Consider the following 26,596-nt stretch of genomic DNA (forward strand, 5'->3'; position numbering starts at 1 on the left):
ACCTGGTGAACCTGATTCAGCCCTAACTATAAGACTATCAAAGAGGAAAGTCTTAAGTCTACTCTTAAATAACGTGACTGTGTCTGCCTCCAGGACTGAAGGTGGAAGCTGGTTCCATAGAAGAGGAGCTTGATAACTGAAGGCTCTGGCTCCCATCCTACTTTTTAAGACTCTAGGAACCACAAGTAGATTAATCAGCATCAATTACAAAGAAATCAAACCACTACAATTGGGGAGCCAGCCAGGAGGGGCTGGCTCCCCAATTGCACTGTGGCCATAGTAGAATTCAACCCACCTGAATATTGGGAAAGAGAGAAAAGAAGCCCTCGTCTGTACAAATGTCATAACGGGTAGATTATGCAACGGGCCTATGGACACAGATTTAGAGAAAGCCCCCCACCTTTCATACAGAGGCAGATATGCAGTATTTAAGCCATTTCTGGCTAAGTTTGTCTCTTTCAACATTTTCCATTTCTTTCTAAATGCATCTTTATACAGGATACCAAAACATCAGCATTAAGGCTCTGGCTCCCATCCTACTTTTTAAGACTCGAGTGACCACAAGTAGCCACGCATTTAGTGAGTGCAGCTCTCGAGTGGGGCAATATGGTACTACATGCTCTTATTAGAGCAGTCTTATAGTAAGAAATTTCAGTAATCTAGTCTCGAAATAACAAAAGAGTGAAAAAAAAATTCTGCATCACTTTCAAACACGATGTGCCTGATTTTTTTTTGTAACGTAGATGAAAAAATGCAGTCCTTGAGATTTGTTTTACGTGGGAGTTAAAGGACAAGTCCTGATTAAAGATATGTCATAAGATGTCGCAGCGAGAGAGGACCCAAATGCCGACATAACTTCTGCCAAACCAATATTTAATTTCAACAAACTAGACAGGAAGACAAAACGTGGACCAAACGGTACGAAGCCACACTGGGCATGAGACGAACAGGGTTTACATACACAGGCAGGCGGAGGTGATTGGACAATGGGGAACGAGACACAGGTGGACACAATGAGGGCGGGGCCAGCAATCACACAGAAGGAACCAATCAGGACCAGGGCAGACAACCACAGGGAGACAGATGACACAAGGACTTCAAAATAAGACAAAAAACAAGACACAAACTTCAGATCCTGAGAAGATAATGCCGAGATTCTTTACAGTGGTGTTGGATGCCAGAGCAATGCCGTCTACAGAAACCACATCACCAGGGGCCGGTATTTCAAAACTTGGAATCCAGATCAGAATGATCCGGATAACCAAATCCCCCTTTCCTCAGCCACGGATCAACCTGATCCATCCCGGTATTTCAAAACTTTGCGTGATTGGATCAGAGTGATCCTGATATCGGCAGATTGGGATTTCCAAATCCGTCCCCGCCCCCCTGGATCAGACAGGAAACCGGAAACGGAGCGAACATTTTATGGAAAAAAGGAGAAGCTGGCACTACTGTTGTCTCTAAATCTAAGTATAATATTGGTCAGTGTTGATGCGTCCTAAAACGAGATGAAAGGCAATCACTATATTGAGTTCACAAATTACGTAAATCCGCACAAAGTTGAAAGAATAGCTCGGCAAAGTCAAATAAAGCCGAGTTCGCGCTAACGCTGCTCCATTGACTTATGTGTTAAGGAGCTAACAAGCTAGTAAAGAGGCTAGCGTCTGTATGTTGCGGTCCACATTTTAATGCATTTACTCGCAATGCATTGTGTGTAGATCTTAAAATGTGTTGTACATATCTCCGATGTGAGGTCCTCGGACAGGGATGTCTATGTGTGCAGTTTGTAAAGCCCTCTGAGGCAAATGTGTAATTTGTGATAATGGGCTATACAAAATACACTCAATTAAGTTGCATTTTTTGGAAACAGTTGTCAACAAAAGAGATACAACCTTAATATGCGTTTTCTTTATAGATGTTTGTGGAAAGAGAAGACAGCCAGTTAACACAGAGCTGCTCCAAATGCAATACCCGTTTAAGCTTTGGCTATGAACATTACGTGTGTGTGCTGAATGCATGTTAATAAATACATTTGACTGATTTTCAACGAATACGTTTTTTTTTTTTTTTTACTTCACTTTTTCACTGTGTTTTCTGAAAAAGAAAGGAACGTGCAAAGAAAATAAACATTGATCAAACAGCAGTCTAGCTATATGTGTATCAAACAATGAACTTTGGGAGCAGTTACACTTCGGCTGGTCCAACCTTTTCATGTAATCTCCCTCAAATCCACCTCTGAGGTGGAATCAGGATAATCCTGATTTTTAGGATCAAACTGATCCAGATTTCCCACCAAAGTTTTGAAATACTCAACAGCAGTGTATAATCCGGATAAAAGGCAGGATTGGATTACCAAATCCGAATCTGAATCTTCAGGATCAGATTTGCTTTGAAATACCCGTTTTTGGGATCTGATCAGGATTTAATCCAATCCAGGAGGATTAATCCTGGTGGATCATTTTGAAATACCGGCCCCAGGTGTTCAGAGTAAAATAACTTCAGTTTTGTCAGAGTTTAATATCAGGAAGTTGCAAGTCATCCATGTTTTTATGTCTGTAAGACATGCTTGACCTTTAGCGAGTTGGTTGGCCTCATCCGGTTTCATTGATATAATTGAGTATCATCTGCATAACAATAACATTTTATGTCGTGTTTCCTGATAATATTTCCCAAAGGAAGCGTGTATAAGTAAATACAAGTGGTCCAAGCACAGAACCTTGTGGAACTCCGTGACTAACGTTGGTGGCTATCGAGGCGTCATCGTTTTCAAATACAAACTGAGATCGATCTGATAAATAGGATTTAAACCAACTTAGTGTGGTACCTTAAAAGCTAATCGACTCATCCAGTCCCTGTAATAGGATGTCATGGTCAATGGTGTCGAATGCAGCACTAAGGTCTAACAAGACCAGCACAGAGATGAGACCTTTATCTGCTGCCATTAAGAGGTCATTTGTAATTTCCACCAGTGCCGTCTCGGTGCTGTGGTGTTTTCTAAATCCTGACTAAAACTCCTCAAATAAACTATTATGATGTAGAAAGTTACACAACTGATTTGCGACCACTTTCTCAAGGATCTTGGAGAGGAAGGGAGGTTAGAGATCGGTCTGTAGTTAGCCAACACCTCTGGATCCAGAGTGGGCTTCTTCAGGAGAGGTTTAATAACAGCCACTTTGAAGGAGTGTGGTACGTGGCCTGTTAGCAGAGACACATTGATTATATCTAATAGAGAGCTGCCAATTAAAGGCAAAACGTCTTTAAGCAGCCTCGTCGGGATGGGGTCCAAGAGACAGGTAGACGTGTTAGAAGTAGAAACCGTCGAAAACAGTTGATCAAGGTTGATGGGAGAAAAAACATCCAAATATACATGAGGGTATACCACGGTTTCCAAGGCCACTCCACTTGAGGACAGATTGGCACTGGTTAAGGGCAAGAGATTATTAATCTTGCCTCTAATTGTAGAATTTTTTAATTCAAGAAGTCATTACTACTGAGGTCTATAGGAATACACGGCTCCACAGAGCTGTGACTCTCTGACAACCTGGGGTTGTTCTTATTTTTCACTATTACTGATGAGTAATAGGCTGCTCTGGCATTACGGAGGGCCTTCTTATATGTTTTAAGAATATCTCGCCAAACTATTCAATTCAGTTTATTTTGTATAGCCCATTCTCACAAATTTATCTCGGAGTGCTTTACAATCTGTACACATAGACATCCCTGTCCCAGAACCTCACATTGGATCAGGAAAAACTCCCAAATAACCCTTCACGGGGAAAAAATGGAAGAAACCTTAAGGAGAGCAACAGAGGAGGATCCCTCTCCAGGATGGACAGAACAATATATGTCATGTGACCAGAACGACAGATTAGAGTTAAAACACATTCAATGAATATGACAGTATGTATGAATAATTGGTGGTAGGCATATTCCACGATCCAGACCTCAATTATCCATCAGGCAGATGGAGGTAGAGGAGGAGTGGGCGGGGCATCAGCAGCGCCATGTCATCAGACCCAGACAGGTCCAATGGACTCTATGAAACATGAAGTCACCAGTACTCCGGAGAGTCTCTAAGCGGGATTCTTCCAGATTAGTTGAACGCCATATGCTTTCAAGCTTTCGTGATGTTTGCTTTAGTTTTCAGATATAAACTCCGAATATGGACCTGGTGGCCGGTACAGTATCACAAATAGAAATAGACAATGAAGTATTGTTGAATGCATTGCTTGAATGAGCAAGTCGAATGAGCTGAGTTTCAAAGCTTTTTCCATATTCACAGAAAAAAACAGAAATGTAGAAATGCTTACAACTTCATTAAAAACGAAAAACTGAAATAATCACATGGTTTTTAAAGGCATCTGAATACGTTCTGTACCCACTGTATATCGAGTTGAGGAGTGAGGCACTATTTGTTACCTTCGCATTGAAAATGCCGGAAGGTTATGTTTTGATCGCCATTTATTTATTTATTTATTTATTTATTTATTTATTTGTATGTGTGTTATTCGCAAAACTCAAAAAGTATTGAACCGAATCGCATGAAATTTGGTGGGATGATTGTTTATTATCCGGGGACCAGTTGATTCGATTTTGGGATCGATCGGGTCAAAGGTCAAGGTCAAAGGTCATGAACAGGTCAAAATCTTTCGCAGAACTCAAAAAGTATTGAACCGAATCGCATGAAATTTTGTGGGATGGTTGTTTATTATCCGGGGACCAGTTCATTAGATTTTGGGATCGATCGGGTCAAAGGTCAAGGTCAAAGGTCATGAACTGTTCAAATCTTCTTGAATCACATGGAATTTGGTGGGATGATTGGTTATTATCCGGGGACCATTTGATTAGATTTTGGGATCAATCGGGTCAAAGGTCAAGGTCAAGGTCATGGAAAGGTCAACATCTTTTTTTTTACCATAGCACGATACATTTTTGTCCAATTGGCATGCAACTAATGCCAAAATGTTCATAATTCAATGCCCAATCTTGTGATATGCGAAGGTATGCGCTCTACCGAGTGCCCGTTCTAGTTATCAATGTATTAATATCAGTTTTTACCTTCGCATTCTGCGGAAGGTTATGTTTTGATCGCTGTGTATTTATTTATTTGTATGTGTGTGTGTGTGTGTGTGTGTGTGTGTGTGTGTGTGTGTGTGTGTGTGTGTGTGTGTGTGTGTTTGTGTCTTATTCGCATAACTCAAAAAGTATTCAACCGAATCGCATTAAATTTGGTGGGATGATTGGTTATTATCCGGGGACCATTTGATTAGATTGGGTCAAGGTCCGAAATGTGCTGTTTTTTATCATAATGCGGTCAATTCTTATACAATTGGCATGTAAGTAGATTCAGTCCACCACAATTTATTTTAAATCAATAAATCCAGGCTTCTTCTTCTTTTCATTTCACTGAAGCGTGATAGTTATATGGCAGTTTCCCATTTCTTTACACAGTCCTTTGCGTTTTTGTTGAATACTGCAAGGTCTTTTGGGCTGCAAGGGTTAGGTAGTAGAGGGCAGACAAGGCAGTGCTCCATTGTATGGTCTGCTTGTCCACATTCACAGGTGGTTGGGCCAGTCTTGTAGCCCCATCTGACCAGAGCATCTTTGGATCGTCCCGTTCTTGTTCTAAGGCAGTTGAGTGTTTTCCATTGAGCCCATGATGCTTCTTGGCCAGGGGGTAGGTTTTCAGTGGGGGGTATTCCCATGTCAGTTGGAGGTGGGTCATTCTCAAGTTTTTCCATCCAGAGTTGAATTCTGGTTTCTTCCCGAGACTTTGTTAGGGGCTGGACCTGGCTGAGAAAACTTTTTCTTGACTTTAGCCGTTGGGCCGGAGGGTGACATCCATGGAAGAGCGTTCATCGCTAGTAGCTTTTGTTTTCTCGACTCGGCTGGCAACTTTCCGTCTAATATCAGCAGGTGCAATGCCAGCGAGGAGGTGCAGGTTGCTTGTTTTGGTGGGTTTCAAGCAGCCAGTGATCAGACGGCAGGTGTTGTTCAAGGCTGGGTCAAGTTTCTGGGCATGGGTTGACCTCTCCCAAACAGGGCATGCATATTCTGCAGTGGAATAGCACAGGGCCAGAGCAGTAGATTTTAATGTGTGTGCTGTGGCTCCCCATTTGGAGTTGGTCAGTTTCCGTAGAATGTTGTTTCGGGAACCGACTTTGGATTTTGTGTTTTTGATGTGTTCTTTAAAGGTGAGAGTACGATCCAGGGTTACTCCAAGGTAGACCGGGTGGGTACAGTACTCAAGTGGTCGGTTGGCTTCACAGTTCCTGAGATGGAAGGAGCAGACTTGGGTCTTTGTAGGGTTGGCATGTAGGTGGTTGCGCTCGTAATAGAGGAGTAGCTCATCTAGGGCTGTGGTGAGGTTTGCTTCTACTGCTTCAAACGAGTTCTCTTGGGATGTTACACAGAGATCGTCGGCATAGATGAAACGCTCAGTGTTCTGGTCCATTGGCTGGTCGTTGGTGGAGATGTTATATAGTAGTGGGGCCAGCACGCTACCTTGAGGTAGGCCATTTCGTTGTTGTCGCCAGCGACTCTGCTTGTTATTCAGGACAACAAAGAAGCACCTATCTTTCAGGAGGGCTCAAATGAGGTCTGTGAGTGCCAGGTCTTTTGTCAGCTCCAAGATCTTTTTTAGTAGGAGGCGATGGTTCACAGTGTCATATGCGGCAGACAGATCGACAAAGACGGCTCCTGTTACCAGTCCTTTCTGGAATCCATCCTCAATGTGTTGAGTTAGCTTCAGAAGTTGGCTTGTTGTAGATTTGCCAGGTCAGAATCCTGCTTGTTGAGGGATGATGGCTGGTTCAGCAACAGGGGCAAGTCTGTTGAGAATCAAGCATTCAAACAGCTTGTAGAGGTGGCATAGCAGGGAAATTGGGCGGAAGCTCTTTGCATGCGCTGGATCTTTGCCTGGTTTGAGGAGGGCAATAATCCTGGTTTTCCTCCAGATCTTTGGGATGTTTTTTGTCAACATGCACTTATTCATCAGCTGAAGGATCCATTTCCTCATTAGAGGTCCAAAATGCTTGATCTCTTCATTGAAAATGTTATCCAGTCCGATGGCTTTACCGGTTTTAAGGGTGTTGATGCTGATATTGAGCTCTTCAGGGGAGAACGGCTTAGTCAGTCCCATGGTTTGGGAGTGTTTTACTCGATCTACCTTTGGTCTTGGCTGTTTAGTGGTGGATTTCCCATTGAGCAGCAGCTGGTGCGCAACTTGGTTGGCAGTGGTCGTATACTGTTGCTGATTTGGGGTTGATGGGTCGTTGCTGATTTTTCGGATGAGGCTCCATGCTTTTTTGCTGTTTTTTGCCATATCAGTTGTCTCCAGCAGGTTTTTCCACCGCAGCTGGCGGGATTCTGAAATAGAGGTCATGAGACTCTCACCTACTTTGATGGTAGTTTCAGCAAAGGGATCAGATTCATAGAGCTGTTGGTATCGCTCATACAGCTCGGTACTTGTGGCGTCGAGGCCCGGGATGTATTGAGTGCGGCAGCACTCCAGGCTGATGTTCATACATAATTCTTTTGTGATGTTTACCACAATATCCGGTGTCAAGTTACATCAATTTACAGTTCCCCACACTCTCATGCCAAGTACCAAAAAAGTGGCTGCGGCGAAGGTATGCGCTCTACCGAGTGCCCGTTCTAGTTTTCTATTGTTTAGTGCATCAAAACACTTCTTACTTCCGTTCATCATAAATGCATACTTGACAACTCTGGAGCAATGGCAGCTGCAGCAGTAGATGAAAAGTTAATGAAAAGCTCCCAAGCGCTCATCCTGGACTCTAATGTAATACCATTTGTTGCCAGCAGATGGCGGCATCTACATAACAATGTAACATATAAGTGCTGTAAGCAGCCACATGCTGTTATGCTTGTGTTCATCACAAACTACGCCTTTGCTTGGTTTCAGGCAGTATATATATATATATATATCAGCAGGATATTCGTGTTGGAAACAATAATATATTTTTTATATCGCACCTTTAAAAATTATTTTAAAAAGTGCTTTGATCGACAAAAATAAGCAAAAGCACGATACAAGACTGTCTAACATTTTGAAGCCAAGGCAAGAAAAAAATATGAAGAAGTAGAAAATGGAGACAATTAATAAAAGTGATAGAAACAACGCCATCACATAAAAGCAAGTCTGTAAAATGTGATTTAAAAAGTGATTTAAAGGTGATCCCTGATAGTGCAACTTTATCTCCTCAGGCAAGTGGTTCTAAAGCTGATAAAACCACAGTAACTTGTAGTTTTGACCCAGAAGGGCCGTGCCTGAGGATCTCACAATGCTATCCTCTATATTGTATATTGTCTACATTTCCGCTATGTAGCTTGATGCCAGACCCAGATGGGCATAGAAAGTCATCAGTAAGATCGGGCCTAGAACTGTTCTTGACTTTTCCCTCGACTTTCATAGTCTACAAAGTTTAGAGCAGCTCTCTGAGCTATTGGTGCTGTGCATGTTGTTGTGGCTGGATTTCTTACTTCTTGGTCCATTCTGACTAATCTCTTAACCTGATGCTTATAAACTCGTTTCTCTCTCCTTTCTGACTGCTGGTGAGACGCCACAGGATACTCACCCACTGGACCTCAGTACTCAAACACCCACAGGACACAGAGAGTTTGGATCAGAGTTTAATTCACGTAGATTTATTTGTAACCAACAGTTTCACAAATAAACCTGAGTTGGGTCCGGTAGTGAAGACAACAACCTCCTCCATATCTGTCTTTACCAACTGCCGAACAAACATATTGACATATTATTTATACCATCACACCTACTGCAGGTGCTGCCTCTGTCCACTCACATATTATTTCTCGTCTCTCAGTGTGACCTCTGTCCCAGTTCAAGCCGGATACTTTAAGGAATGTGGAGGTTTCTTGCTGATGTCTCCCCCCTCGTCTCTCTCTTATCATTATTGTCTCTAAGCATCCCGGCCCTCGCTCTACAGTCTTCTCTCGACTGGTTAATACTGGAGCAGCACAAGGCCGCTGTGTCTATCTATATCTATATATGTTGTGGAAGCACACAATTTGAAACATTTTATCCACCACAATATGCTTTGCCCTGCATCCATATTGAAGGGTGAAAGTTGGATGAATTCCATCCCCAAGAATGAAGGAGTCAAGGTAAGAGCCTGTTAATTAGTTTCTCAATTTGTCGGCATGTGAACCATATTTCATTTCAGATCTCTTTCTTCACTCTGTGGACTTTTGCAAAGCAACCAAAGACTTCACGGACAAAGAGGAGGATTCAATCGCATCAAGATCTCCACTCTAATCTAGTTGGGGAGCGGGAATGAGGCCACTTTCACTTTGGATAACCGGCCGGCCATGTCTAGAGTCAAATGCTCTCAAAGCAGAGAGGTGTGTGAGTGGTTGTCATGAACATAAGCTTGAGCACGTTTGTAAGCATTTGGGTATTTCAGACGCTGAAGCAGGATCTGATATCTATATCGTTTAAAAGGATGAGGCTGATTATTAACCCTCCTGTTACCTTTAGGGTCAATTTGACCCCATTCAATGTTTAATGTCGGTGTTCTTTGGGGTCAATTTGACCTCAGGCTGTTTTTCACTGTGTCAAACATATAAGAAATATCAACTTTTTTATATATTTAAAGGGCTATTTAGGTAGTCAACAAACAAAGATAAAGTACCTCACACTTAAACTTGGGAAACAATATTAATTCTAATAATTTTCTGGAGGTTTTAATTGCTGGGGTCAAATTGACCCCGAGGGTAAAATATGTGAGTAAATGTTAAGGTAACAGGAGGGTTAAGTAGACTATTAAAGGTCAGAGAAGAAGAAAGTCCCATTCCGTACCGGAGTTACGAGAGTCAAACTGTGGGACATATAGGTTTAGGATTCCAAAGCAAGGGACATGAGAAAACAGCAGTTTTGAGCTGAGATCAGTGTGTGGAGGTTGGCGGTTTGGTCAAAATGGCGACACTGAACCCCAAGTTGCTCCCAGGATGCTGAACAACAACCCACTGCTCCGAAATATAGGGTACGTTAAACTTGTGTACACCTGTGGGGTTCCCGCGTCAAACATTTCACTGCAAAACATTTACCTTAAAGCCTTGTTTTACAGTGTGCTTTTATCACCACACTTTGTACAATGTATTCTGCCGACACTACACAGACATTGGTGAACAATGTGGGAGGTGGTGAGATGCGGCCAGCAGGAGGTTATGATCGCTGGCTTTTTGTTGTACATTCAAGTGCGGCTAGAAGGATTATAAATGGCCAGTGAAAAAGATTGATTTCCCTTATATTAATTAGATGTTTGTGCAAACGGACGTCATGTTACCATTGTCACAGTACGTAAAAGGTGATTTTGTGAATGGAATGACCGCCACATGTAATTCATGGACAAAAAAAGCCACAGATGATGCAATCATAAGTCTGCTTTTGATTTGTGTTTCAAAGGGATGACTAGAAAATAAATCGTCCAATCGCAAGGATGAAATACAAGTTACGTAATCCATCTTGCCTTACCGGACAGACTGTAAGAGCAACAACAACAACAAGCTCCGAGGTGGTGTAAGCTCAGTGTAATGCATGTCATTAGGTCCTCTGTTGTGATATGCCCAGTGTGTTACCTCCACAGGTGTGTGCAGGCCTGGGGGAACATGTGTAACTACAGCCACACTTCATACAGCTAATTACTGTATGAGCAAACTGCTGCTGTCTCACAAATGCCCCAACAATTATTGAAAGAATAAAAGATTCAATATGTCATATTTAGTGATTGTCTTTTGGTGTCAGTTATGCAGAGTAGCTGGTGATAATGATGAAGATTTGGATGCACATACAGGTATTAGAGTCTCAATGGTTCAACATGAGATCCCCTTGAGATCAACGAAACAGACGGCACCACTGTGGACAGCCAGTCTGGGTATCCGCTCAAACAAACATACAGCAGGTTTCCAGTCATGAGTAAAACAACAGGGTCCCTCTTGTATTTTAGAAAGGCCACTCATTTTCCAACCGATCCTCTGCAACTGATTGGCAAGAAAGGTTGTTTGTCCACAAAAGGTTTTGTTAGATTTCAGGCACAAAACAATTTTGGCAAAGGCTGGAGAAAATATGAGACGCTGATTAAAAAGAGAGCACGTTTGACATTATGTGAACTTTGGTATCCTACGTCATGCGTCACATCCAAGAAACAATGCCTTGCCTTCGGAAGGCGATTCAGAAAAGGCAGGGAGATCACTGCATCTAAAAATGTCTGAAAGCTTTTCTTCTGCAATGATAATCAAATACAAACAAATGTAAACAGTAGAGTATGGCTCTGACAGTAATGATAGATGTAATTTAATCTCCCCCAGAGTAGCAGGTTATCCCCTCCTAAAGCCGGGCCCGGCAGCACTTGCTGGGTAAGTGGTCAGGCTCATACTGCTGGCCCAGTTGGGCTCAACCCAAATAACTATGTGAGGCTTTAGCAATGGAGGCACACCAACCTTGAGGATTGGCACAGGGGGCTGGTGTGGTGTCAGTTGCAGGGGCCGTTAGAGGAAGACGCCATGGCATACTGACCCCTGGGTGAGCTGGAAAACCAGGTATGCATGTGTGGTGGTGGGGCGTGGTTGGGCACAGCTGCAGAGGGCACGGAGTGGGGGATTGGTTCGGGGAACAGTGCCTGGAAGAGGCTTAATGGGCTTCACCTGGACTGGACCAGGGTTCTTGTGCCTATCCCTATATAAACTCTAGCATGTGCAGCGGGTTGGCGTGTTACTGGAGTCCCTGAGGCAGGCGGGAGATCACAGTTTGACGGAGGGAGGTAGGGTATCTGGGGTTCCACTTGGGCGGTGGGCAGGTGCACCCTTAGGTGGACAAAACTGCAGCTATTGCATCCTCCCCGTGGCCCAAGACAAAGAAAGAGACGGTTTCTGGGGTTGGAGGTTACTCCTGCCTCAGATCCGGTCCAGTGGACGGATCAATGCCAGTTGGCGTTTGAGAAAGTAAAACAGGCTCTCTATGGGAAACCAAGACTTCACACACCTAACTTCTCTCTTCCTGTTACTCTGCAGACTGATGCGTCGAACAGAGGGTTGGGGGCCGTTTTGCCCCAGCAGGTAGAGGGGGTTGACCGCCCTGTTCTGTACATCAGCCGGAAGCTGTCGGAGAGGGAGGGCAGGTACAGCACGGTGGAGAAGGAGGGCCTAGCCATCCGGTGGCCGGTCGACTCCCTGCGCTACTACCTCCTGGAACGCTCATTCACCCTCTGGTCGGACCACGCCCCGCTCCAGCGGCTCCACCGCACGAAAGATACCAACGCCCGGATCACCCGGTGCTATCTGGAGCGGTTCAGGGAACAGTACCGGAAGAGGCTTGATTGGCCTCAATCTGGACTTATCGGGGTTCTTTCGTCTATCCCTATATCAATTCTAGTAGCGATGGAGGCGCGAGAGGGAAGAGCAGGAAGACAATCTGCCTGAAGCAGCAGGCGATACGACAACCGGCGGACTGAGGGACGAGACGCAGCAGGTGAGCCCGAGGAACCTTTAAACTGTCAATAAATAAAAAGACGTGTTTGAGAGCGCTATCTTGACTGCGACGTATCTTCGTGCCAAGGTGGAGACTCACGGGGTAACACAAACAGTGTTACAGTATGACATCATCTACTTGGTGGGAAGATGGAGTCGTACCATGTAGATGTAGTTGAGTTCAGCTCTGCACACTGCACTATTTCTGTACCTAAACTCAGAGTGTCACAGAGGTCAAGGGTCTGACTGGTCTTTGACCATGCACTGAACAACAATTCGCAGTTCAGTGTTTCTGGATGGGATCCTGGACCGGGCACCACTTGGGTACTTTCCCCAAGCAAGTAATCCCATCCATCCTACAAGTGCTATATCTTGCTTTTCTCGTTCATGAGTAAAAGTCAGATTAACCACGAGATAGACGTTCTGCAGCATCTACAGTGATGTGGGTGTTATGTGGGGAAGATAATCTGAAGGTGAAGTTCTCCATTTACCAGTTGATCTACAACCCTCTGTGTGTGGTGGGGGATGTACAGTATCAGGAGGAGTATTGAACAATGCACCAGGCCTCACTGCTCCTGAACCAATACCTTAATCAATGATCAGTGTTAAAGGTTTATTATTATGGTCACAGGTGACGGGGTAAGCATGTCTTTAAAAATGCCTCGGCTTGTACCAGGCATTGGTCTACTGTGTAACCGGAGCTGGAGGCGACATTTAAACACCTCATTTTCATTTTCTGTGTGTGTGTTACAATATATGTCACTGCAGCCACGGCAACAGACACACAAAGTACCGACTCAACCTAGCAACTGGGATGTAACACACACACACACATACACAGTGGGATGCCTTTGTAAGGGGGACAGCAGGTACGTGCAATGTCTTGTCTCATTAATGCTTATTTCTGCTTTTAAACATGATCCAAATCCAGAAAATGTGACAAGAAGCTGATGAACTTAACATACCGACACACTAAACCTAAATCTCCCGTCTTTACTTACTTCTGACGTTCGGACATGGGCGATTTAGGAAATGAAGTGTATTCTGATTCTATATTAACTCCGTCAGTCGGAATAAGGAGTAGCTCAACTTAACGCTGGATGATTCATGACTTCACTGGAAGTTTGCCTCCTTTGTTCCATGAGCTTCTCTGCTTTACATCAAGCTGTTGCATGAAGACAATAGTGTCCCCGTTATAGTAGACTATAGCATCGGTGCAAATAGCTTTTCTCTTTTCTACCTGAAACTATATTTGTATCCAGTTTCTCATTAATGGTTATCTAATCAGGCACTGGTCAGTATTTACTGCTTTTCTTTTGGATAACGAGATAAAATATCTAGAGTAACACTGAGAAATATCTTTATTCAAAGCTCAACATGCACAACACATCCGAATATGAAGTGCATTTAACTGGAACTGTATTCTTTATTATGCTCGACAGGCGTGCATCTTCCTCATGCATTCAGTTGTGTCCTTTTATACCCTTGTGCCACCACAAAAGCAAAAACCCTGAACGTACATGCATATCAAAACAAACAATGTCTCAGGGAAAATGGAAAACTCCCCACAAACCTTAACTTAACGGTGATGTTTAGTTTTAACAAATCAAGTAAACTGTAATTTGGAAATAAAACTATCACTCAAAATCTCTGAATGACCAAATGAATCCCTGTCCTCCTTGACTCGGCCGTCCTCCAGGGCGAAAAGACATCATGAAGGATTTGGCCCTGTCCCTGCTGAGTCGGGGGTGTGGTCGATTTGTCTCGTCCAATGGGAACACAGGGGGACATGGCGGACGGCTGGACGTCTGCTTCACGCCGCAGGTAGACACCCGCAAAAAGGCTGGAATAGCATCAATTCCAATGTTGGAATACGTCCGTAATGAAATACACTTGCATGTTGGTCAGGTTGTTTTGTTGATGATTTACTGTCCTTGTTATGGAATGAAAATGGCCTCCTTCCATTTATGTCAACCAACCAATTAAAGGTGATACATTTGACATTCAGAGCATTAATATAGCAGGAAAATACAATTTTGCGCTCTAAAGATATTATACGGTTTGCTGTTTAGCTTTGTTTACGGCCGGTCCGGCTGCTCGAGCTTTTAGTGCATGGGCCTATAAGTGCATGTGAGTTCCAGGGGCTAGCAAATAGCTGCCGATGTTTCCTTCCCTCATACTGTCGTTAGCTTCTAGCTGCTAGCTTCTAGCTGCTTGTTTCTAGCTTCTAGCTGCTAGCTTTTAGCTTCTAGCTTCTTGCTTCTAGCTGCTAGCTTCTTGTTTCTAGCTGTCAGTTTCTAGCTGCTTGTTTCTAGCTTCTAACTTCTTGCTTCTAGCTGCTAGCTTCTAGCTTCTAGCTGCTCGTTTCTAGCTGCTAGCTGCTAGCTTCTAGCTGCTTGTTTCTAGCTTCTAGCTGCTAGTTTCTAGCTTTTAGCTACTAGCCTCTCAAAGCCAACTACAGTAGGCTATGCTCAGTCATGTTGAGAGTCGAATAGAGGTATCCCACAATCATGGATATTCTCTGAAATTGGAATTTAGCATCTGTAACCAATGAATCAGTTCATCCATGCGTCAGTCGAGCATTTCATCATCAATAGCCTCCATCTATCGACCAACAGGATTACTATATCTGGAAGTCCCAGGACTCCCTGCTGCGTCTGTCCGACGGCGGCCGTCTGCTCGCGGAGGCCGAGTCGGCCCTTCCAAAGACCTACAGCACCCGCAGGGGGCCCCTCCTGCTGTACTCCCAGGTATCAGTGGGTGTCTATGCAATAACTACAACGTTGGGGGGCCACAATGCAACAAGAGAAGTTAATCAACTGCCAAAACCTCCGTACTCCCTTGAACTTTAGCTTTAAACCTAGAGCTCTGTTTTCAGGCTGCCCTTCTTCTCTCTTCACAGGACTTGGTTTCCATGGAAACCGGCTGTCGCCCAGAGACCAGAGACAGGAAGCGGAGGGTTGTTCGGCAGTTCACTCAACAAGTGGGGCAGCAGCTGAGTACCGTCAAGCAGTTATCAGCGGCCATTTTGAGCTACAGCAACACTCAGGTAAAAAAGGCCCTGTCCTATGTCAACGGAAATATTTACACTACCGTTCAAAAGTTTGGGGTCACTTAGAAATGTCTTTATTTTTCAAAGAAAAGCACTGTTTTTTCAATAAAGATAACATTAATCAAAAATACACACGATACATTGTTAATGTGGTAAATGACTATTCTAGGTGGAAACGTCTGGTTTCTAATGAAATATCTCCAGAGGTGTATAGAGGCCCATTTACAGCAACGATCACTCCAGTGTTCTAATGGTACATTGTGTTTGACTAATTAGAAGACTAATATCTGATTAGAACACCCTTGTGCAATTATGTTAGCACAGCTGAAAACAGTTATGCTGGTGATATAAGCTATACAACTGGCCTTCCTTTGAGCTTGAAGTTTGTAGAACAAAATTAATACTTCAAATATTAATCATTATTTCTAACCTTGTCAATGTCTTCACTATATTTTCTATTCAATTTTCAATTCATTTGATAAATAAAAGTGAGTTTTCATGGAAGACACAAAATTGTCTGGATGACCCCAAACTTTTGAACGGTAGTGTAAGTTCATTAATAATTAAATATAAAGATAGCCCAGTTGAAATGTTTAATTGTATTTATATGTGGGACAAGTGAAGCTTCATTAATAAATATGTATTTATACAAACGTAGAATTAAACCACATGCTGTAAGACGTTGCTCACAATCTGGCAACCCTCACACAACTTTTCTGCTTTGCAAAGTCTTTCAGCCTGTTTTTTACTCATTGTTTTGGATTTACAACTCGTTCATTGTTTGGTCTCTGGGGCTTTCATAAACCGTGTTTCCAGCAGCAACATGAAGCTTCGGTTTTTTTAGCAAACAAGCTACACTTTTTCTCCTGGTACTTAATCCTTTTACAAATATCTCCATCTTTAATGGGATGATAATGTTGCTCTATGTGTCATGGATGTGAAAAAAAGACAAACGACTTCATCAGGTGATAACATGTTAGATCTGTGTATCTGAGGCCAACAATGTACTCCTGCAAGCCTAATGTTTGTCTTCTCCCCAGTTCCCCAGCTCCAGACTCAGCGCACTCTTTTTCCCTCCTCTTCATCCCCCTCTTGCTCCAGACCTCCATCGTCTCAATCCTGCGTGGCAAGAGCAGCCAAGTCCAGAGCAACCACAGACTCAACCTGCAGGTAAAAGAGGGACAGGTGGGTTGATACTAACTGATTCTGTGGTGATTGTTAACAACCAAATATGCAGCATGAATAGCAATTATGCAATCTATAATAGCTGTGGCTTTTGTATACGTTCCTTAAGTCTCCAAAACCATTTGAATGCCACCCAGTCTGCTTAGATCCTAAAATTAATCATTATCTCTGCAGATAAAGAGGAGGAGCATGGAAGCAGGAAGAGGGTCAGACTGGACCTCTTCCTCCAGATACCCTGCACCCCTCGGACTCCAACCCCACCGATGGAGCCTCCGCCCTGGGTACACTATGTCGCAGTGACCCCTGAAGAACAAGAAGAACCTCAGGTGACCTGCTACTTGATTCATGCACTTTTCTTCTTTCAGAATGTATGCAAACTGCTGCAATTAAGCTATGCCGTTCAATGGATTGTCCAAATGTCTTCCCAACCAACGGCAGACCTGCGTAGACATAGACGTAGGAATAAGTGCGGGAGGAGAGCTCCGTCACCCGGGCGTGAACCGGGACCGAGACGTGGAAGATGACCGAGGCTGTTGCATTCAAGACAGCGGAATCACGACCAGTGATGAAGGCAACTATGAGAGATCGACAAGTGGGAACAGACACGGGAGGAGAGGTTTGTGTATGTGTGCGTGTGTGTGTGTCTTGGTAGCAAAAACATACGTCCCAAGCCAAAGTGAATGAAGGTAAGTCACATTATTTAAATGTTCTCACCTTTCCTGACCTTTTTCGAGTCAGACTATTTGGAACAAAGACCAAACCTTCACCAAGTACAAGTCCTCTTCAGGGTATGTTGATAACCATGATGCTCTGTTGGCCTTCCACACACACACACACACACACACACACACACACACACACACACACACAGGCCTCCTTCCTCCTCTGATGGTGAGATATCCAAACTGTGCTGCCCCCTGTTGGGAGAAGACAGACGGGGTAAGACAGGAGTTGGTGGAATTGCATTTTTTCTGAGAGAAAAACCTTCCAAACGGCAAACATGTCCCCCAACCCGTTGAGTGTTTCAGCTGAGATGGGAGGGTCCCGGCAGTGATGAGCACCATGCTAGGTGCCTACCTCCCATAGCAGAGAGTCACACCCAACAGGACGCCCGACCAAAGGCGGAACGAGTCGGGTTTCAGACCCACGAAAATCCGAATGGACTCCGCCAGCAGCCTCGGGTTCTTCCTCTGCTGTTTCCAGGGAAGGAGGGTAACCAAGGCACACATACGGGACGACTACACACACACGGACCCCGTTAGAGGATAGATTTGTATAGCCAAGCACTGAAGAGATAAGGATGGCAGACTGTGGTTTCTGCTGCTTTATGGCCAGCTTTGCTCTTTTTCATTGGGCCATTGCATGCTCCTGATTGGAGGACGGTATTACCCTGACAGTAAGGTGCTCCGTCTGTTCTCATAGAACTAGAAGTTACAATATTGTAACCTCTGTTGCAGTTCGGAGGGAATCCAAGCTCTTGCTTGAGGAGAAATATCTTGACACTTTGAGATTCACGCCATACAGTTTATATATTTCCTTTTTTTTTTTCACAACCGTGAATTTTTTTCTCACAGTTTTGCAATCTTATTTTTCATTAAATGCCACGATACAATGTGCCACGTGAAGCCAGAATTTAAGTTATAGGCGACAGCGGTCATCAGTTTAAAAAGTGAGTGCCCAGGTAGACAGACGCTGTTTTCTGACTGGTCTCCATCTGTCTTTCAGAAGAGACGAGTGGGCAACAAAGAGGAGGAGGGGGGAAAACGGAGAGACAATGCCATAGAAAAGAGACAGGAGGAGGAGGAGGAGGAGGAGGAGGACTGCCCTCCATGATTCTGCTGGAGCCAGGAGAAGGTACAGCACACACACACACACACTGTACACTCTGTGCTGCAGTCTGATGGATGCTCTGAAAGACATCCCAGAATGCCGTTCCAATGAAGCGGCCTTCAGGTTTACATTTGTAATTTGTCATCTTTTTATTATAATATGTTATATATTTTTTTATTTTGCGACTTCTAGAGATTTTTTCAAATCCTTTTGAAGAACGCTGGAGGCTTGAACAAAGGACCCAACACATGAACAAGCCTACAGCGTCACTGAGCTGACCAACAAGGCTCACAATGGTCCATCGACGAATTACTTAAACGCAAACATACTATTTCACATTCCTTTGCACAGTTTTCTATTTTTTAAGATAAGATAAGATATTCCTTTATTAGTCCCACAGTGGGGACATTTCAGGATCACAGCAGCGGGTGCACATTAGAGCATTAATAAAAATATAAGATACAAATAAAACACAATTCCAATACTAAATACTAATACTAAAATACAAAAAATACAGAGAAAACACAATATATACACAAGGCACAACAACAACAAAAATATATATATATACAAATATTGTTGTACTTCTTAGAAAGTATGTTGGCTGCTTCCGGTTGGAGAATACTCTCCTGCAGAGGTTCCACATGTTGTCCAATGTCTTCTCCTTCAGAGCCTCCTCCAGTGGGACTGTTGGGTTTGGTTGCCGGGCGGAGAGGCCCGGGCAAACAGAGCTCTTTCGCCTTCTTACAGAACCGACAGCCCGACCTGCAGGACCCCAGTGGGCCCAGCGATGCTAACAGGGGCGCGGTTAGAGGGGTTCTGCCTCTGGAGCTGAAAGGTATGCTCAAGATAAGCTAACAAGTTCTTACTTAATGTGTTCGGATGAATCCGGACACATATTTGTGTCTGTTCTATCTCTTGTAATGATGTGAATCATATTACCTAAACTAATTTAACCTAAACATGAATGTATTGTTTAACCTGGAACCTACTTCCCCGTGTTAATGTAACTAACGGGGGGCAACAATTTGTATTAATTGGTCCAATATTCAATTCAGTTTATTTTATATAGCCCAACATCACAAATTACAAATGTCACCAGTTTAATTGATCTCTGAGGTGTTCAGGGCCAAGTAAAATAATTTCAGTTTTCTCAGAGTTTAACCTCAGGAAAGTGCAGGTCATCCATGTTTATATGTCTGTAAGACATGCTTGAAGTTTAGCGAGCTGGTTGGTCTCCTCTGGTTTGATCGATAGATATAATTGAGTATCATCTGCATAACAATGAAAGTTTATGGAGTGTTTACTGATAATATTTCCCAAAGGAAGCATGTACAAGGTAAATAAAAGTTGTCCTAGCACAGAACCTTGTGGAACTCCGTGACTAACGTTGGTGGTTATCGAGGCGTCATCGTTTACAAATACAAACAGATCGATTTGATAAATATGATTTAAACCAACTTAGTGCGGTGCCTGCAATGCCAATCGACTGATCCAATCTTTCCTGTGTTTCCTAATAATATTGCCCAAAGGAAGCACAGATATAATTGAGTATCATCTGCATAACAATGAACGTTTATGGAGTGTTTCCTGATATTCTTGCCCAAAGGAAGCATGTATAAGGTAAATAAAAGTGGTCCAAGCACAGAACCTTGTGGAACTCCGTGATTAACGGTTGTGGTCTTCGAAGCGTCATCGTTTATTGAGGGAGAACGTTGAAGACGGCAAACAGGCTGTAATGAGGGAACCTCTCACCTTCAATGTACGCCCACTAAAGGTTATTGTTTATGGACTGGCTCAGATTGTTATAAGTGTCTGACAACTTTCTGGAATGAACCCTGAAGGGAAACAAAACCTTTCTGTTTGTCATCGTGTGTTTCACTCGAGGAGAAGTTTCATTCTGAAATATCGCCTGGGATACACATTGTGGAAATCAGCTAAAATATTCAGCCTTGACATTAAAAAAATAATCTTTAGAACTACAACTCAACAAACTCTGAAAACTGCGGCACTCCTCTCTCCAACTTTCCCTTGCACTTCCACCGGCGTCACATGACACAATAACGACCAGGTGACAGGTAAATAAGGGTCCTTTCCATCATGTTGTCGCTGTTGGTGGCAAAAATGTGCAATGGTGGTGGTAGCCTTCTCCTTCAATCCTGGACCACTTAGAAGAACTGTCGTCCCCATTAGACATAACAACATGGGGAAGCAGGGGCCTTTAAACAGGAAACTACAACAGAGTCGTTAATCAAATAAAGATATGAACCCCGTCTTTCCATGAAGTTATTGTTACCGGGATCATCTCCTTATTATTTTGTGCTGTGTCAGATTTGCAGAACGGCAAATCGGTGGGCAGCCTGATCTTGGGTCCCGACGGGGAGATCATACACCTGTCGCTGTACGACTGCCCATCCCACGCCGATGGTGACGCACGGGAACGAGGTGCAACCGACGACCCCTAAAGCTTTGTCTTGAGAAAAGACGTAAACACGTGTTTTAATAAATCAGGGCGGAGTAAGTATCAATAATCTCTATTTCTGTCTCTCAGCTCTCCAGGTTGTGTCTGCAGATGGAGAGAAGTTACCCTGGGTCATCGTGCTGCAGCCTGAACACACACACACAGGTCTGCACACACACACACACACCTGTGATTGAGATTTATTTGGGCCTTTCTGCCGAGCTATTTTCTTCCATCTTGAATTATTTTCCCCACCCAGTCATAATTCCCCTGGTTGTTTGCTTCCCGCTCATCGATGTGTTTCAGAGGGAGAGGCGGAGCTTAAGTCAGACGGTCCTGTGGGTGTCATCCACCACCGTCAGTCCGCACACGAGGTAATTCGTTGTTTTTTCGACTCACCTTTTGAAGTTTCAACATGTATTCGCCCGGTTTAGCACGAAGACTGGCGAAAACATATGTTTTTTCTTAAATTAGAAAAATTCAGGAAATGTCTGAAAATGTTTACAAATTCTGAGAAATTCAGAAAAATTCAGAACAAAATTAGAAAAATTCAGAACATTTCAGAAAATTCAGGAGAATTCAGGAAAATTCAAAATAATTCTGGAAAAATTAAGAGAAATTGAAAAAAAAGTCTCATCTCGACTTGTCACATATGTATCTTTTTTTAAACAATCTGTTCTCCAATCAGCTCTTAGGTCTACCCAGACCGACGGAGACAAATGCATGCTCATCCAGCAGCTACACAGACCCAGGTACATATTATTATATTATTTTTACATCATTTTCATCATTCAAACTTGAAGTTTGAACTTTTGTTTGCGTTGTCGTTCCAGCGGCTGTGACCTCCGAGAAGAAAGCAAAGGGAGCGGGAGCAGTGTCCAAAAAGTGGGTAAAGGGGGCTCGAGACCTTACGCCGATGCCTCCTTTGAGGGAGCAGGTGGGGAGGGAGGAGCTGAGAGGAGGCGACGCTGAGGCGGAAGAGGAGGATGACGAAGAGGAAGAGCCGAGCAGTGGACAGAGGTCGGTGTGATTTTTTAACATGTATGTATTATGGTTGATTCCTCATCAGAACATGAGTGTTTGAGTCCAGGTGAGCGGTCGGCTCTTCTTCAGCCGCTTCCTCAAACTATGAAGTTATTGAATAGAAATGTTTTTGCCAGTGAATATTTTTCCAAATCTTAAAATTCACTCAAAATAAATGAAATGTTCCCCTCTGATGTTGCTGCAGGACAACGGATGATTCATTGATGTCATTGATTCATTGATTCATTGATGCTATTAATTCATTGATTGAAGAGCGATCCTTTTAAAGGCGATGTGTCCATTCAGCCAGCAGGACTTCAGCCCAAATGAAGCCACGACAGAGGGCGCCGAGGACGAAGAGAGGAAGGACACGACAAGGAAGGACACGACGAGGAAGGACACGACGAGGAAGGACACGACGAGGAAGGACGTTGAGGAAGCTGCAACGTCCACGGGGTGAACTACGAATACTCCAAAAGTCCCCTGAGATCAAAGACAACAGACACTAACTCACTCTCTCTGTGTCCTGCATGTCTTCAGGAAAAAGGAGGTGAAGAGAGAGAGAAGTGCAGCAGCAGACGGACGGAGGGCGTCGAGGACAAAGAGGGAAGGAAGACGGCGGAAGACAGGAAGTGGAACTCCAGAGCGGAGGAGCAACAGAGATGTACATTACATATTATATTACATGTTACATATTATAGTACATGTTACATGTTACATATTATATTACATGTTACATGTTACATGTTACATTACATGTTACATTACATGTTACATATTATATTACATGTTACATATTATAGTACATGTTACATGTTACATGTTATATTACATGTTACATGTTATATTACATGTTACATATTATAGTACATGTTACATGTTACATATTATATTACATGTTATATTACATGTTACATGTTATATTACATGTTACATTACATGTTACATGTTATATTACATGTTACATATTATATTACATGTTACATTACATGTTACATGTTATATTACATGTTACATGTTACATATTATATAACATGTTACATATTATATTACACTTTACATGTTACATGTTACATGTTGATGCCCTTCAGCTTCACGATGACTTTTTCCCGTCGTTCAGAAAAAGAGGACGAAAGAGCGGGAAGGAGAAAAAAGAGAAGAAGGACAAGTGAAGACGAAGGAGGAGCGAGACGAGCGAAGAGGAGTGGGGAGGCCGAAGGAGGAGGAGGAGGAGGAGGCGGAGGAGGAGGCGGAGGAGGAGGAGTCCGCAGGGAGCAACAAGAGGAGCAGGAGAGGAAGAGCGAGACACACGGAGTCGCCTGTCGGTGAGACGTTGTAAACATTCACAACAGAACTACGGTTATGTGTTTAAGTTTATTTGCATTCCGGTCTCAGAGGAGCCCGGAGAGGAAGAGGAGGCGCAAACCACCAGCCAGGAGGTGCAGGGGGCCTCTGGCGTGAGGAGCACCAGGAGGCCGTCTGCAACGCGACGTCACGCCGACGAGGACACGGGGCGTCTCTCCACCGACGGCGGCGGCCAATCGGTGAGCTCGCTGAGGGCCGCCGCCCCCAGGAGGTCGACCGCCTCCTCCTCCTCCTCCTCCTGCGAGGGGGGGGCGACCCCAGCCAGCGCCGCGGGTCGCGCTTCATCTCGCGGACGCCTGTCGTCGTGTTCCATCGTCATGGTGACGGAGGAGCGGCTGACGCTGAACCCGATGAAGCCGGAGGTCGGTACCCGGGACACGGAGGTTCAGAAATCTTCAAACGCCGCTCGCCTTATTAAAGACGTATCAGTTCATAGTTCATTAATGTGTTCGATGATGTCATCGTTACGTCTTTAAGACCCCAAAAGTACCCACAACAATACTTACAAGTCATTGTGCATATATGTGTGTGTGTGTGAGTGTGTGCGTGTGTGTGTGTGTATGTGTGTGTGTGTGGTGTGTGTGTGTGTGTGTGTGTGTATGTGTGTGTGTGTGTGTGTGTGTACGTGTGTGTGTGTGTGTGTGTGTGTGTATGTGTGTGTATGTGTTTGCGTGTATGTGTGTGTGTGTGTGTGTGTGTGTGTGTGTATGTGTGTGTGTGTGTGTGTGTGTGTGTGTGTGTGTGTGTCTGTGTGTGTGTGTGTGTGTATTGTGTGTGTGTGTGTGTTAGTTCGACGGGCCCACGAGGAAGACTCTGGAGGAGGAAGAGGAGGGTGCATCTCTGCGTCTGGCCGAGCAAGCGGAGAGGAGGAGGCAGGAGGTGGAGAGGAAGAGGAGGGAGCAGAAAGAAGAGGAGAGGAAGAGGAGGGAGGAAGAGGAGAGGAAGAGGAGGGAGCGGGAGGAAGAGGAGAGGAAGCGGCAGCAGGAGGAGAGGGGCAGGACGGAGGAGAAGATGAAGAGCGAGCTGGAGGAGGAGAGGAGGAAGAGGGCCGAGGATCTCAGGTTGTTTCAGACAGGAAAGTTCAGGCCCAGAGAGAGAAAGAGAGGAGGAGGCAGGAGGAGAGGAAGCGGCAGACGGAGCGCCTGCAGAGGATGAGAGAAGAGGAGGAACAAAGGAGAGGAGGTGAGAGGGAGATGAGGAGGAACAGAGGAGAGGAGGTGAGAGGGAGATGAGGAGGAACAGAGGAGGAGGTGAGAGGAGAGGAGGAGGAACAGAGGAGAGGAGGTGAGAGGCGAGGAGGAACAGAGGAGAGGAGGTGAGAGGAGATGAGGAGGAACAGAGAGAGGAGGTGAGAGGGAGATGAGGAGGAACAGAGGAGAGGAGGTGAGAGGGAGATGAGGAGGAACAGAGGAGAGGAGGTGAGAGGGAGACGAGGAGGAACAGAGGAGAGGAGGTGAGAGCGAGACGAGGAGGAACAGAGGAGAGGAGGTGAGAGGGAGATGAGGAGGAACAGAGTAGAGGAGGTGAGAGGGCGATGAGGAGGAACAGAGGAGAGGAGGTGAGGGAGATGAGGAGGAACAGAGGAGAGGAGGTGAGAGGGAGATGAGGAGGAACAGAGGAAAGGAGGTGAGAGGGAGATGAGGAGGAACAGAGGAGAGGAGGTGAGAGGGAGATGAGGAGGAACAGAGGAGAGGAGGTGAGAGGGAGATGAGGAGGAACAGAGGAGGAGGTGAGAGGGAGATGAGGAGGAACAGAGGAGAGGAGGTGAGAGGGAGATGAGGAGGAACAGAGGAGAGGAGGTGAGAGGGAGATGAGGAGGAACAGAGGAGAGGAGGTGAGAGGGAGATGAGGAGGAACAGAGGAGAGGAGGTGAGAGGGAGACGAGGAGGAACAAAGGAGAGGAGGTGAGGGAGATGAGGAGGAACAGAGGAGAGGAGGTGAGAGGGAGATGAGGAGGAACAGAGGAAAGGAGGTGAGAGGGAGATGAGGAGGAACAAAGGTGAGGAGGTGAGAGGGAGATGAGGAGGAACAGAGGAGAGGAGGTGAGAGGGAGATGAGGAGGAACAGAGGAGAGGAGGTGAGGGAGATGAGGAGGAACAGAGGAGAGGAGGTGAGGGAGATGAGGAGGAACAGAGTAGAGGAGGTGAGAGGGAGATGAGGAGGAACAGAGGAGAGGAGGTGAGAGGGAGATGAGGAGGGGGAAAAAAATATTAAATATTTTGTATTATTGTTATTACTATTATTATTTGTATTATTTTTATTTTTAATGTTAATATTATTATTATATTATTATTAATCATAATAATATTATTATTTTAAATAATTAATTACTTTATTATTAATGTTAATATTATTTTTTCATTTTTTAATTAATATTAATATTATTATCATTATTAATAATATTTCTTCCCGTCCAGTTGAGCTGGAGCGCCTCCGCCTGGAAGAGGAGAGGAGGGCGGAGGAGGAGAGAGAGAAGCTGCAGGAGATGGACGAGGGCGAGAGGAGAGAGTACCTCCGTCTAAAGGAGCTGGAGGAGGAGAAGAGGAGGAGCGAAGAAGAGGAGCGGAAGAGGAAGGAAAAGGAGGAGGCAGAGGAGGCGGAGCTACAGGCGGAGCTGCTCTCCAGGTTTTATACATTTTTTTAAATGTTATAGACATCCAGGAGAAGTTTAAATACATTCTCTCTCTCTCCCTCCTGCAGACAGGGGGCGCTGTTGCAGCAGCAGTTGGCCTTCAAGAGGGGTCTGGTGTGGGAGGCTGGGGGTCTGGAGAAGACTCGGGGGGTCTCCAGGCCGTGGATCTACTCATATTTCACTCTGCTGCAGCTGCTGGGTCTGAGTCCTGACCTTTGACCTTTGACCTTTGACCTACATGTTGAGAAGTCGAGAATTTTTCTTTAAAATTATTTAATCCAACATGAGACGCGGATCACATTTAAATATCAATTACAATCAGAATATTATAGCAATTATTAATTAACATGAATTATTAACCCATTAAATAATTTTAAAAAAGTGAAAGCTTTATTAAACGATTTCATCTCAACGTCAGAGTTCTGGTCACGCTGTATAATTACTTATTATTTCATACACGCACAAATATAATGATCCACTTCTTTGTGAATGAAATGTTTATTAGAATAAAAACATAAATAAACTGCTAAACAGAAAATAA

The 26,596-nt window shown here is 44.3% G+C and overlaps 1 protein-coding gene across 1 annotated transcript; it reads left to right on the forward strand.

Moving 5' to 3' along the window:
* Positions 1-14,220: 14,220 nt before the first annotated feature.
* Positions 14,221-26,278, forward strand: LOC130202893 (uncharacterized protein KIAA2012 homolog). The gene is given in 23 exon segments (XM_056428741.1): positions 14,221-14,331; positions 15,126-15,257; positions 15,410-15,556; positions 16,600-16,744; positions 16,919-17,070; positions 17,183-17,360; positions 17,613-17,683; positions 17,773-17,956; positions 18,470-18,598; positions 19,245-19,412; positions 20,906-21,019; positions 21,126-21,200; positions 21,342-21,409; positions 21,724-21,787; positions 21,869-22,055; positions 22,365-22,514; positions 22,599-22,722; positions 23,179-23,387; positions 23,449-23,785; positions 24,213-24,485; positions 24,488-24,605; positions 25,841-26,048; positions 26,124-26,278. Coding segments are annotated over 23 exon segments (3,495 nt in total). The 3' UTR covers positions 26,275-26,278.
* Positions 26,279-26,596: the final 318 nt, after the last annotated feature.

Source organism: Pseudoliparis swirei, chromosome 2 (genome assembly GCF_029220125.1).
Source record: "Pseudoliparis swirei isolate HS2019 ecotype Mariana Trench chromosome 2, NWPU_hadal_v1, whole genome shotgun sequence".
Taxonomy (NCBI): domain Eukaryota; kingdom Metazoa; phylum Chordata; class Actinopteri; order Perciformes; family Liparidae; genus Pseudoliparis; species Pseudoliparis swirei.